General features: G+C 43.9%; 1 protein-coding gene across 7 annotated transcripts in view; it reads left to right on the forward strand.

The window, feature by feature from the left end:
* Sipa1l1 (signal induced proliferation associated 1 like 1) overlaps positions 1-14,477 on the forward strand; it is a 287,022-nt gene that overhangs the window by 218,838 nt on the left and 53,707 nt on the right. For all 7 annotated transcript variants that reach the window (XM_005343301.2, XM_013346036.2, XM_026779932.1 and 4 more), the window contains 4 exons: positions 30-133; positions 2,665-2,822; positions 9,265-9,838; positions 10,363-10,637. In XM_005343301.2, coding sequence (XP_005343358.1) covers positions 30-133; positions 2,665-2,822; positions 9,265-9,838; positions 10,363-10,637 — 1,111 coding nt within the window. The remainder of the gene's footprint in view (positions 1-29; positions 134-2,664; positions 2,823-9,264; positions 9,839-10,362; positions 10,638-14,477) is intronic.

Consider the following 14,477-nt stretch of genomic DNA (forward strand, 5'->3'; position numbering starts at 1 on the left):
TGGTTATGTGTTCTTTTTCTTAACCATAGCTGACTCCACTGGAACCCACTCTCTGTACACAACCTACAAAGACTATGAAATTATGTTTCATGTCTCCACCATGCTGCCGTACACACCTAACAACAAGCAACAGGTAAGACATGCTCTCTCATCTGTGTTCCTACTTCCTGCATTTCCCCAGAGGCCTAAGTGGCACGTTTATAAAATCTGCAGCTGGAATTTAGTGTTGCTCCTGCCACAGCAGCGGGAAGCTTTGTGCTTTCTGGAAGCAAGGAATAGCAAGTGAGCCGAAAACAAATGAAGAGACTCGAATTCCAGGTTAACAGCCAGCTGGAGAGCTTTGTGAATTAATCATTTGCTTTTCACACGGGGATGGAGGTTTTCATGCAGTCTGAAGAGAAGTTGAAATCACGGTGATTGGATGACCCTGCAGGGTTGCAGAGGATCTACACAAGTGGGTGGAGATTCTTCTCAAGAAGCCAGGGCTTAAAGCAGAAAAGTACTAATGCTTCGTTGATAATCCAAAGGGAATTGAGCACAACAGGAAGAAATGGCAGAGAAAGTGTCAGTGGGGTCCACAGCCATGTTCTTTCTTCATTAGGAAATGGCAAGGACTAGAACCAATAATGCCAAGTGCAAATACATCAAGTCCTGCAAAGATCAGAGGCACAACACCAGTCACCAGGATGTGACAGATTGTCGTGGAGGAAGTGGAAACTGTGTGGACAGTACTGGCAGTTACAATTTGGGAAAGTATTTCAAAATTAATGAGGCCAGACTGAACTGAGAAGAAGCCAGGAGCGAACATTCTCTCTTTCCACACCCACTGCTGGCTGCGCCAGTCACTCCTGACTCTGCAGTGGGTGTGGATATTTTCTTACTTTCTCCGCTGTACTGCTGAATGAATTGGTGCTCCTTCACAGAGACCAGCCCATTACTCAGCTAACCTCACCCCTCACTGCTTAGGGTCAATCACGAGCCTAAGAGACAGAATTTTGCCTTTCCCGAGTACCCAAGTACTCAATAATAGGAAACAAAATGGTGAGTCAGTCGTAAATCTGCAGGAAGCCATCTGAAGATGAGCTCTGACCTGGTCTGTGGACAGTGTGTGTAGTTCTAGGTGGAAGTCACAATCTAAGAAGGTAAACTCACTCCGACCAGTCGTCAGAATGTTAATGAATGACCTTTGAATATGAGATTTGTCAAAGTACCCTATTCAGTTCCAGGTTTAGCTGTTGACGTGCTGAGTTAGCTAACATTTCCGTGGGCAACTATAAACTGGTTTAACTTGGGCAGTCAATAAAGGCAAAAATACTGCAGTTCCAAATTAAAATGGGAAAGTAATCTGTGCTGTTACACACTAAGAATTTTTCATTCTTTACCTAATTAATTAGTTTCCTTTTGTGTAAATAACCTTATACTTAGAAATGTATTTTAAAAGCTTATCTTTTTAAAATAATTCACATGTATTTAAACATAAATACAACTTTTTTACATTTAACATAAGACAGTATCTGATGCTTAGAAATGAAGTAAACTGCTTTGCTGGGGAATAATTTGGAATGCTTTCAAATTCCTTAGGTTAAAAGTGTGCTTCCCAGGACTTGAGAATTGTCTCAGCAACTTGTTGCCCGGCCAGAGGATCTGGATGTAGTTCCCAACACCCCCTTGGGGACTTAGTGATCTCTAAGTTCAGTTCCAGGAGGTTCAACACCCTCTGCTGGCCTCTGCAGGCATCAGGCATGCCTGTAGTGCACAGATATACATGCAGACAGAACACACCATAAAACAAAGTAATACGCATATTGTTTTTGAAAGTGCATTTCTCTCCAGATTTCTAACTTAAATCTAAAAGGCTACTGTCCCCAGCCATCAACCCGCACTAGGTTGTTGATTTTATGTGATTTACATGTTTCCATGTCCCTGGAAAATTTAAATAAAAAAGTAAGTTGTATAAGTTCAGGTTTGTGTGTAGCTTAGTTAGTTGGTGCCATATTTAATCGTTTTGCTCTTTGAAGAACTTCCATAAAGCAAGGATGAGAAGCACAAACCTCACATAGGATAATCACACCCTCTTAGAAGCCCCTCAGAAGGCACTGGACTGGCTTGAGGTTCCTGAATTTGACAACCATGACAAAATGTGTAATGCATAAATCAGAAGGTGGTTTGAAGAAACTCTCTGTAACTAGGATGCTGTTCAAACGTGAAACCTCACCTGCCTTTAAACTGGTGCTACTTGTGGAGCAGTACTAATTTCTGTGTTCCCAACACGGGGCACAAACTTTCTACCAAGAGAACCCCTCCTCCTCATTTCCTGTAAAAGCATGATGTGATTGCGTTATAACTGCTTCAGCCATTCCTCGTCTCCAAAAATCTTCCCCAATGGCACGTTTCTTATCTGAGAACGGAACACAGTTGTTGCTATAGAAACTGAGGATTGGACATGCCAGATATTAGTTAGATCTGTTTGAACGGCTGTATCCTTTATACAAATTTTAGAATATTCATTTCCATCTTATTCCTTGGAGAGGATGCTAAGACAAGGCTAAAAAAGGCCTGCCCTGGTACAGGCTGATGTGGCATAGATGCCTTCGGTGTAGGGAATGGTGGAGGGTGTCTCCTGAGTGTTGGCACTTACGTTGGTGCTTGCTTGTTTTCTTGTAGCTCCTGAGGAAGCGGCACATTGGAAACGACATTGTGACAGTAGTTTTCCAAGAGCCTGGAGCACAACCATTTAGCCCGAAAAACATCCGCTCTCACTTTCAGCATGTTTTTGTCATTGTCCGGGCTCACAACCCCTGCACAGAGAGTGTTTGTTACAGGTAGGCATCGAGCTGCAGTGGCTGAGTGGGTGGCGGGTGATGGCTGTGCACAGGGTCCACCCCCACCCCACCCCCAGCTCTGCTTTCTGAAGTACAGTGGGCAGTCTGTTACTTTGATTTTTTATCTCCACATTGTGTGTGTAGTTGGCTGAATTCACATGATGATGTAACTGGTGGTGCTGGCATTCCTAGGCTTGTTGGTTAGACACCTGCCGTTTCCATTTGCACCTCCTCCTTAGGTGCCGTCCTTCATCCGTGCCATCTGCTCACCAACTAGCTAATTACTCATACTACTAATTATATATTTCTTTTGGCGTGGCAAGAGCAGAGTGTTCATAATAAATAGAAGTTCATTTTTTAAAAATTGTTGCTATTAAAAAAGCCGTTTACTCTAACGTTTCTAAGCATGCTCTTCAGGCTTTTCTGTGTTCTATTAGACATTTGTTGTCGTTGTTTTAAGCACCCCGGGCATTTTCCTCGTGCTGTCTACTGGGCTTGTGCAAAGGATTACATACTCAACAGCACTCAGAAGTGTGGCCCGTGAGCTGCCACACAATGCATTTTAAAGGAAGATTTTGCTTTTAAGCCTTTGTCTAAATCAGCACCATCCAGTGGAAACAGTGTAACCACATACTGATTTTATGTTTTTTTAACAGGCAGATTTTTAAATTTTGAGATTATAATCTAACTGCATTTCTCCTCCTTCCTCCTTCAAAGCCTCACACATAGCCACCCACGCTCTACTTCAAATTCATGGCCTCATTTTCACCAAATAGCCAGATTTTTTTTTAAAAGAAATCATAGGTGAAAGTAATTTGACACTATTTTTGACCCAGTGTTTTATTTCATTTGCTAAATATATATTATTATTTCTGCATAATAAATTATAATTTAAAATATTGATATTGATTATGACCCTACCCTTTTGTGATTGTTGTTTTTTTCTGAGACAAGGTCTCACTGTATACCTTGAAACTTGTTATGTAGATCAGGCTGGCCTTGAACTCATAGAGACCCCCTGCCTCCATCTCCCCTGTGCTGGTTTAATGGGATTAAAGGCACATCCCATTGTGCCCATCTGGTTGAGATCTTTCTTTGGACTAAATTAAGTGCCTTTTGGCTAGAACACACCTTGGGTAGGATACTAAATTTTCACTAGATGACTTGATCTTCTTTAGGAATTCATAACACTTACAATTGAAAAATATAGTTACATATCTAGATTGTTCCAGAACATTTTGTAAAAGCTTTGTCTAAATCAAGTATCAGTTTTCAAATTTTTTATTAACTAAATTTTAATCTGATGCAATGTTCTTCATTCGTACTAGCCACATTTCCAGTGCTCATTAATTACTCTTAACTGTTAGACACCAGTGGACAGCTAGCTCTAAGAGGACAGGCGATCTGTCCACCACGTGTGTGCCTGGTGCCAGCAGAGGCTAGAAGAAGGGGTTGGATCCCCTAAAACTGGAGTTGTGGATGGTTGTAAACTGCTGTGTGGGTGCTGGGAATTGTGCCTGGGTCCTCTTGAAGAGTAACCACGCTCTTAAACACTGAGTCATCTCTTGAGCCCGTGGGAGCCCATCTTTTTAACCCAGTCATGTGATGCCCATGGGAATCTGTGCTGGGAATAGGACATCCTTGTCCTTGACACAAAATGGACATGCTTGGGATTTCCTAGCTGCTGGCCGTGCCCGAATGCCTAACATGTTGTTCATCAGTGTGAATATTAAGCCGTTTATAAATCCAAGAGAACATGTCAGTTTCTAATCTCACCAAAAGAAATCAGAAAATTTCTTTAGTGACCTCCTTTTTCTGCTGTGAACTTAAGGCATGGGATTGTTCTGTGTCCTTCTCATATAGGGTAGGCATGTCTTCCAGGTCACATGGGGTGTCGGGGTTTGTGTGGAGGCCACAAACAAGGTGCTCTCTGCTCACACAGTCGTTAGTGCTGGTGCGAAGGAGAAAAGGAGCTAAGTTCTCATGAAAGTAAATGTATCCTGAGGCAGAATGGAAACTCGTGCTGATTTTACAGGGCCATGGCTCCTGGTGTGAGTTTTCGCCACACTCCAGCAGCCCCTCGGACTACTCGAAATTAAGTTCTAGTGTTGTGCCCACATCACACAGAACCCCCAAACGAGACCATCACAGAACTGGTATCTGATGCAAACACTGGGGTTTATTGAATACAAGCTAGCTTGAACCGTAATCCAACTCACCCATTCAGCAGGTGGGGAAAAAATGCCCCGAGCCCTCAGGGTAAGGAATTTTTATAGGGAAAAACTCCAGGCAGGGTGGCACGAGCCTTGGCAATTCATAAGCATAGGGTACTGATCATCTGCAAATAGTGTGTAGGTTTTCACACCAGTCCATCGGTCTTCACACTGGCAGAGGAGAACCTTCTGTGGGGCCTTCACAGGGGCCTGGACACCTTTGGGAACCTGAGCTGGAGCTGAACCCTGGGTTTTGGATGGCAGAGTCCATGGCCTTTGGCTTCTAATCCACTTCCTAAGCTTGGGGTGAACCATGAAAGAGAAATGGCTGGGTTTGCAGCTGGGCCGCTTTGGCATCTTGGTCTTCACAGCGGCCTCCATGGCCTCTGCACGTGCACTCAAGGCCTTCACATTGTTGGCCTGCATCTTCTTCAGGCCTTTCTTGTTGTGCTTCTTGGCACAAGTTCCTTCGAAACTTGGGGTCGACCCCCTTAAGAGATTTGTATCTTTGTGACTGGGTTTTCTGGTGCCATTTCTGTGCCATTGTTAGGATTATTTGTGTGTGGTGTTGTTCGTGGCTCCAAAGCCCTTCTTTTCATTTTTGTTCTGAGGTAAGATCTCACTAAGTTGTACAAACTGGTTGTGAACTTACTTTGTAGCCTAGGCAATCCTTGAACTTGGAATCCTCCTGCCTCAGTTTTCTGAGTTGCCAAGCTTACACCACCACACCAGAAATTAAGACCTGGCTTAACTTTTCTTTCCAATTTGAGGTTGAAATCAGTTGTTTATTGCTATTTACATTATGCTTCAACATTGAAGTCCCTTCTTTTTGCTTTTGTTCTTTTAGTTACCAGGTTTTTGTTTTGTTTTGAACATTTCTTTATGTATTTGTTGATTGGGGAGGAGCATTGCCGTGGCAAATGTGTAGAAGTCAGAAGACAACTTACAGACATAGGTTCTTCTTTCCCTATCATGTTGGTCTAGCTTGATGTTGAGTGCCTGGTTCTAAAGTTCCATTGTCTTACTCTCCTCTGTTTGCATAAAGACTTCGATTCATCTGTTTACCAAATTGTTGTTGTGTACCAAGATGTATTACTTCGTTCAAGATCTCTGATGCTAGTGAATGTTAATGGTCCAGACCAAGTAGATGCAGCCTGCTGGGGGTCTCTTAGGCCAGGAGGTTTGTGTAGATGATCCCATTCAGCAGGTACCAAAGGGAGAGAGTGTAAGTTTGGAGTCCTTTCCTGGAGGTGAGGGTGGAGTGGACAAGGCTCTGTCGTTGGTGCTCAGAGCCTGACTCTCCACCGGCAACGTGGACTGTTGTGATTTCCCACGAGGTGAAGGATTCGCACCCACTGTACTTGGAGATAAACACTGGGCATGTTCTGGGGGTCTCCCTGTTGTTTTCAAGGACGTCGGAGAGTATAACTGTAGATTAAAATTGACGTACATTTTCTTTGGTAAAAAGTAAAACTGAAGTCAGCTTTGAGGTGAAGCTCACAAATTTATGGAAATTTGAGGGCCTGTGACCTCTGTAAATCTCCCTCAGTGCTGACTTTCCGTGATAGCTTCTGCCTCTAAGCTTAGCTTGTCCTGTAACGAACCTGGGCAGTGGGTTCCATCTCTCCATGCTGACAGGTGAGCAGACTTAGAAAGGGTGGATCATTGCCAAGATACAGCGCTGTAAGGTAAATTTGGCTGACGAGACACCCTGTGGAATCCACCTCAAAAAAACAAGAACCATTTATAATTAATCTCAGGTACCTATATTTAGAAATAGTCTAGGCAGACTTCTTTTTTTAATTGAGGTAAAGTATTCTAATTAGCTTAAACGAGACCTTACTACAGTGGGTCTAGTGTCTGTGGCATCTGCGTCAGTGAGCCTCTTACCCTTGTAAGACCGTGAAAGTTAGTGCGTCTAAGACTGTTGGAAAGGCGCCTTCTAAGCTACCATCTTCCTCGCCGCCTTCCTGAGGATCCTGTTTCTAATATTGTAGCCCTGATTACTGTCTGTATCACTCACGCCCATCTGTGGTGAATCACAGATAATTGCACGGCAAAGACTCGGTTCTCTCCCTCACAGTTCGTTCTAGAAGCTTCTAATTATTGGTAGGTTGCCAGGGTATATTTGTCGAAAGTTCTGTCACTTAATAAATAGATCTCTATATTCTTGTAGGCTCAGGGGCAAGTAGCCGCGCTCACGATCACACCCCTGCTGAGTGTGTACCTCTCTTTAGTTAAAATAAAAGCACAGCTGTTTCCTGAGGAAGAGTAATGCTCTGAGGAAAATGAACAAGAACAGAAATTGCCAATTTTAAAATGAAAGATATTAAATATTTCTGGATTCTCACAGGATTCCTTGTAGAAAATCTACCAAATCTGGATTCCAGCATTTTCTGCTCAGCTTCATAAGAGGGGGAGCTAACATGATCCAGTGAACACAGCCATCAGCATTCAAGCCAGACCGTTTACATTGTCAAGAAAAACTGCTATGTAATAGTGTATAATTAGGCCCTAATGCATGCACAGGGGAGTCTGAGGCTTCGCTTCTGCAGTTAAACACGGGTATTGGCTGATACCTCCCTTTGTCATGAAGGGAGACTGGTAGTCTGTCTTTTAAAGATAAACTTGTGAAAGCATAGCTCCTGTCGAAGGTATCTCCCGACACTGTAGCTTTTCCATTTCACCAAAGTATAATTTCTAAGTATAAATTCTTTACTTGTAGATTTGCCTATCCCATTTCTGTAAGATACAGAAAATTTTCTAAAGGTATCTGAATATCTGACAGTGAGACTCCCTACCCCATTGGTGTACGGGTGGGGGGAGACAGAGTCTCATTCTGTAGGCTGTTACGAAGCTCACTGTGATCCCAGGACAGCCGCAAACTCAGAGTGATCCTCTTGCCTCAGCTCCCAAGTGCTGGTTGTAGGTGTGAGTCTGACGAGACTTTAGAGAAAATGTGAGATCAAATTCCACGGCTCACTTTGGAAGCACACTCCAGAGTGTGGTCTTTCTCTTGAGAATTCTGATAAAATGTTTTACAGTGCACAGTTTCATGGTTGACTCAATTTTAAGTCATGCGGAAAGTGCGATCATCAATTTTAGCCCTGTCAAACTTGACTGAGAGTATCATATGTGATTTTAAAAACTGATATAAGACATACAGCCTCTCTATTTCTACCCAAATTTGTTGTTTTAGGAAAATTTTAATAATTTTCTTTTTGAGATTAAAATTAGTAGATCAGCACAGGTGTTTATGACAATTTTTCATGAGCCTAATTTTCAGCTGTGTATACTGAAGGAATGATGGGAACAAGTTCTCTAAGGTCAGTCTGACTTAAAGAAACAGAGAAAGGGAAGTGTGTTTCTTAAAGAATCACAGACCGAAAGCAGAACATTTGGGCCAAATAATAGTGCAAATCTCTAAAACTCAAAATTACTAGTGATAGGTGATTTTAAAGTTACATTTTTAGCCGGGCGATGGTGGCGCACGCCTTTAATCCCAGCACTCGGGAGGCAGAGGCAGGCGGATCTCTGTGAGTTCGAGACCAGCCTGGTCTACAAGAGCTAGTTCCAGGACAGGCTCCAAAACCACAGAGAAACCCTGTCTCAAAAAACAAAAAAAAAAAAAAAAAAAAAAAAAGTTACATTTTTAATCTGGTCTCATGGTGGCTCACACATGGCCAACAGATAATATTTGGTTTTATTATTAGAAATAGAAATGAGAAATCACTCACTTCTCATGTCATGTATGAACTGTATCTTGTCTGCAGCCTTCAAATCTCAAGTGGAGACTACCTTTGTGTTCTGACAGAATTTGTCTGAAAGGTTTGTGATTATCACAGCCTACACTGGACTAGTCTGTAGGTATTTAAAATAGCTTTTATTCTCTTATGTGGAGCATTAAGTTTTAACTTCTAATCTTTTAGATAGAAAGGGTTTGCCTGGGAAAAAACTTAGGTTCTCTAAAGCTTGAATGAAGAAGCTCACTCATAAAGCAGAAATCTGTGTTCTTTCTTGTACAAAATGAGCAATAGTGTTGTCTTTAGCATATACTCCTCCCTTTCCCTAGCACTGGGGACCAATCCCAGAGCCTTGCGCATGCATGCTAGACTGGTGCTTTACGCTGAGCTTCCTCCCTGTCCTTGTCACAACACGTTTTCTTCCCTCGTTGCAGAAGACTGACATGCTGACACGCGTCTCCTCTTTGTTCTCTGCTCTGTCCTCAGCGTGGCCGTCACTAGGTCCAGAGATGTGCCTTCTTTTGGACCTCCCATCCCTAAAGGGGTCACTTTCCCCAAGTCAAATGTGTTCAGGGACTTCCTTTTGGCCAAAGTGATCAATGCAGAAAATGCTGCTCACAAATCAGAAAAGTTTCGGGCCATGGCCACAAGGACCCGCCAGGAATACCTGAAAGATCTGGCAGAAAAGAATGTCACCAACACACCTATTGACCCTTCTGGCAAGTTTCCATTCATTTCTCTGGCCTCCAAGAAGAAGGAAAAGTCTAAGCCTTACCCGGGAGCTGAGCTCAGTAGCATGGGGGCCATCGTGTGGGCCGTCCGGGCCAAAGATTACAACAAGGCCATGGAATTCGACTGCCTCCTCGGGATCTCCAACGAGTTCATCGTCCTCATCGAGCAGGAAACAAAAAGCGTGGCTTTCAACTGCTCCTGCAGAGATGTGATAGGGTGGACGTCCAGTGACACCAGCCTCAAAGTCTTCTATGAGCGGGGAGAGTGTGTTTCCATGGAGAGCTTCATTAGCAGTGAAGATATTAAAGAAATTGTCAAAAGGCTGCAGGTGAGACTTTCCTTCTTCTGTTTCAGTTCTCATTCCTAAAGTTTCTGGGCACTAAATCCAGGGCACAGAGCCTTGAGTGGCGTTATCAGCTACTCTGGCAATTCCCCTGATGATGTGGAAGCAACACTGTCCATCTGACGCACGTGCTTCCCATTGTTTGTTGAGAAAAGTAGCAGCCTTGGGAGGGAGGACATGATGGCGGGGGCTCTCCCTGCACTGGTGGTTAGTGTTGTTTCTGTATCTGCCACCTTGGATTTTTTTTTTTTAATGGATAGCTGAATGCAGAATATAGGTTCTCTTTGCTCCTAGCTCTCTGAAGTTTCCCTGTAACTTTAGGAAAGCCACTGAGCCCTTTGGAGCAACCAATGTGTTGTTTTGCTACCAAATAGAGATTAGTGAAGGGGAATAGCTAGCCTGCCCTTCGGCTGGCTACAGGCTGTTCAAGGACAACCCAAGGCAGCGTTGTTCCAGTTCTGGTCTAACTTTCAACTCTTAACTCCAGTCCCTCTCATTTCCTTGTCTAGTTTGTTTCCAAAGGTTGTGAATCAGTGGAAATGACTCTGCGGAGAAACGGGCTAGGACAGCTTGGCTTCCATGTTAACTACGAGGGCATCGTGGCAGATGTAGAGCCCTATGGCTATGCCTGGCAAGCAGGTCTGAGGCAGGGCAGCCGCCTGGTGGAGATCTGCAAGGTGGCGGTGGCCACCCTGAGCCATGAGCAGATGATCGACCTCTTGAGAACATCTGTCACAGTGAAAGTTGTCATCATCCCTCCCCATGACGACTGCACCCCCCGGAGGTAGGTCTGAGTTGGTAGCTGAGGTTGGGTTGCTATGCCACATAGGACATACATCTTGTGATAGGTAGAGTTACCAGAGAGAACTTGACCTCCTGTGAGGCTGACGGTTTCTACATGGTAACTCTAGCACTGCATGCAGCTCCGTCTCAGCTTGTGGCGGCAGCAGCTAGAGTGACTAACTGGTACCAGTCTGGGATCTGCATCTCTGCACTACTGAAGTTGCTACTCCAGACAAAAATGTCCACAACACTATCCTCAGCATCTTCATCGGCAGTCAGTAAACACAGAGCACATCTCGGCCTGTGAGAACTTTTTCTTTCATGCTCCATGGTTATCATACTGTTCTCACTCCCATTTATGCCCCTGCTGTCCAAAGCTCAGCTGTTGTTTTAAACCCTGCTATCTGGTCCTAGACAGCTGAGCTCAGCTTCTAGTCTCTTTCCTGGCAGAATCTCTGGGGCCAGGAATTGGCATTGGGTGCATCAGCCCTACACTTGATGCTTTAGCAGCTTCTCTGTAGTCTTCTCCTAGAGGGAGGACCCGGGAACTCTTGTCTGATCCACTCCTGCCAAGCCAGCAACACTATCCAAAACCTCACTTCTTTGCTTCTGGGGAAGTTGCTTGATGGGATGAATTTAATCATCTCCTCTTTCTCCTTTAGGCTTACACATGCTGTTTTTGTTCATTTAAAAACATGATCTGTTATTTATTTTTAGCCACTATTTTCTACGAATTTCTCTTAAGATTTAGTAGTTAATTCTTAGCCCATATGAAGCCAAAACATAAGCCAGGTGTGATAGTGCACACCTTTAATGCCAGCACTTGGGAGTCAGAAGCAGGCGAATCTCTGAGTTTGAGGCCAGCCTGGTCTACAAAGCAAGTTCTAGGACAGCTAGAGAAACCTTGTCCCAAACAAAAAGCAAAAGCATAGATAGATAGATAGATAGATAGATAGATAGATAGATAGATAGATAGATAGATAGATAGATAGCAAAATAAATAAAAAGGCAAAATGTTGCAGAGAGCCGTTTGTTTGTTTCCCGGCTGCTCAGCAGCTCAGACTTGAAATAATCACACAGAAACTGTATTATTTAAATCACTGCTTGGCCCTAGCTCTAGCTTCTTATTGGCTAACTCTTACATTTTAATTTAACCCATCTCCATTAATCTTTGTATGGCCATGTGGCAATGGATTACCAGCAAAGTTTTATCTGTGTGCAGTGGGGCTACATGGCTTCTTGAAACTCCACCTTCCTTCTCCCAGCATCCAGTTTGATTTTCCCTGCCTATCTCCATTTCCTGCACAGGCCCAAGACAGTTTCTTTATTAACCAATTGTGTTCACAGCATACAGAGGGGAATCCCACATCAGCAAAACCTAGTTCTTATTTTCCCCCTAAAGTGACCGTCCCATGTGTGAGCTCTGGGTTATTTGTGCTCCTTAAAGACTAAGTGGACTCCAGTTAAAATCAGTCTTTGCTCAGAATAGCTTTTCTTTTTTTTTTTTTTTTTGATTAAAAAAATTTATATGTCAAAAATTGCTTTTCTTTATGCCACTTATCAGATAGGTGGCCAGGGGATTGCATGCTTGTATCAATATATAATGGAGTCCTTTGTCTGAACAATTAAGAAGCAGTGTCTCCTAGATACCTGAGTGTTTCCAAGAAACCAAACTATGTATGCACAACTTGTTAGTTTAGCAAATCTGGGTCTAAAACCACCCTGCCTGCATTCCCTGTCCTGAATAGCACGGTCTGCTGACCTGGCACAACACAATCCATGGTGGCTCAGAGGGCAGTTGGGCTCTTACCTAGAAGGTCTCTAAATGCCCCTCACTGCTCTGCTGTCCTTTGATCTCTCTAGACAGGAGATAAAGGACACCAAGCTCCCTGGTTCCCAGACACAGCGGTTCTGCTCGTTTCTAAGTTTCAGGTTTGATTGGGGAACAGTTGATGTGAGGGTGAGCAGAATGGAGCTGCCTCACTGCCACCAAAACTGAGTAATTGTTACTAGGGAGATGGGCCTGTAGTGAGGGTTAGCTTACTGGCAGTGCTCTCCTAGACTGGGCTTATCTTCCTTGGAGTGTTAGGAAATATCATTGGCTAAATTTTTACTTCATTGTTCCAGGCCTTAGGAAATAAAAACACTGTAACATGAATTAATACATTCTATTCTTTTAGCACTCCTATGAATATTATTCATGTTTTTAAGAAACCAAATAGAGCCAGTGTGATGGCTCATTGAGTCAAATCTCTTCCCACCTAGTCTGATGACCTGAGGTTGATCCCTGGGTCCCACATGATGGAAAGCAATTGATTCCACATTGACATACATGCATGGTAGCATACTCCCACAGTACACACACACACACACACACACACACACACACACACACACACACACACACACACACTCTTGCATAAATAAATGATAATCTTACAACAAAAAAACCACCCAGGGATCTTCTCAGGCTCCTCTGACATCAGAGTCCAGGGTGTAATCAGTCCTCTATAGTTTGGCACAGAGCCTTGCCCTGCACATCAGTTTAAGTCATGGATGTCCTGGTAAATGTGTGTAGTTCCTGGTTTGTGGTGTCACTTCTCCTACTGGACCCTTGGAAGCTTCCACCAAGACATCTGTAAAGGCAGAGTTGGGCCAGATGGGACTGTGTGTTCTGAAATCAGTGAAGGACCCGCATGCCTGAGTGAAGGAGCCACATCTGTCTTCCACTGGAGGACACACACAGCTGCCCACACACGTCAGGTGTGAGCCAGGAAGCTGGCTGAAGGCTAAGTGCTAAGCCGTAGCCCTCACCACCCCTTCTGTGCAGGTGGGGAATTGTGCACCATGCAGATGCCTTCAGAGACCTGGAAAGCTGTTCCCTTCTGCAGAGTGGCTTCAAAGGGAACAGCTGAAGCATTAACACCTTGCTGCGGTCTCTTCTCCTCCGCACTTCACACTCCCACAGCGTTTTGCTAGCAGCTAATCACTCTGTTCTTTGACTAGTCACTCTTCTCTTTGTCAGCCTTCCCTTTAGGCGGCTCTGGGGTGAGATAGGACAGTTTGGTTCTTGCAGTTGCCAGGACCTTGAAAACATCATAGGCTTCCATGCAGTAACTGTATGTCAGGCAGACCTTGGGTATGTGTGCACATTGACATTGAAAGGGCAGTTTTTAAAAAAATGACTCAGTGTCCTTATGGCTCCTTCATCTTTTAATATGCTGGTGAGATGAATGGAAGGTGCGGTGCTGCCCACACAGTAACCAGACAGCCAAGAGCACAGCACAGTGAGAACAATTCAGAGGTCCTGTCAGAGACCCTTCCTGAGTGTTGTCACCCATCCCCCTCCCACAGATGAAAAGGTCCCTCACCTCTATCACATCTCCCGTGTCTGTGCCCCCTGGGACTCCAGCTTGTCCACTTGATAAGAGGCCGGCTGGTTAGCGGGTGAGATGAGGCACTCCGGGTGCTGCAGCTTTATTCTGCAGGGTGCTACTCTGTAATCAGGGGCCATTCAAGAGCTAAAAACAGTTATAGAAAAAGACCAAATTATCTTCAGTACTATTATTTTTCTTGTTGGGGATTTGGGTGTCAAGTTATCTTTTAAATAGTGTTGTGAAGTATTTTCTTGCTTTGAAAGTGGGAGCATGCTGCCTTTGAGCTAAAACTCATCTGCTCCAAATCTCATTCTCTAGATGAGGTTCCACTGAAAGGAATACTGTGTGTCTCTGGAGCTGAAATCACAGCTTCTAGGGGCCATGCTGCTCACAAACATTAGGCTTTTTTTTTTTTTTTTTTTTTTTTTTTTTTTTTTGGTTTTTCGAGACAGGGTTTCTCTGTG

The sequence above is a fragment of the Microtus ochrogaster genome, chromosome 1 (assembly GCF_000317375.1).
Source record: "Microtus ochrogaster isolate Prairie Vole_2 chromosome 1, MicOch1.0, whole genome shotgun sequence".
Classification (NCBI taxonomy): domain Eukaryota; kingdom Metazoa; phylum Chordata; class Mammalia; order Rodentia; family Cricetidae; genus Microtus; species Microtus ochrogaster.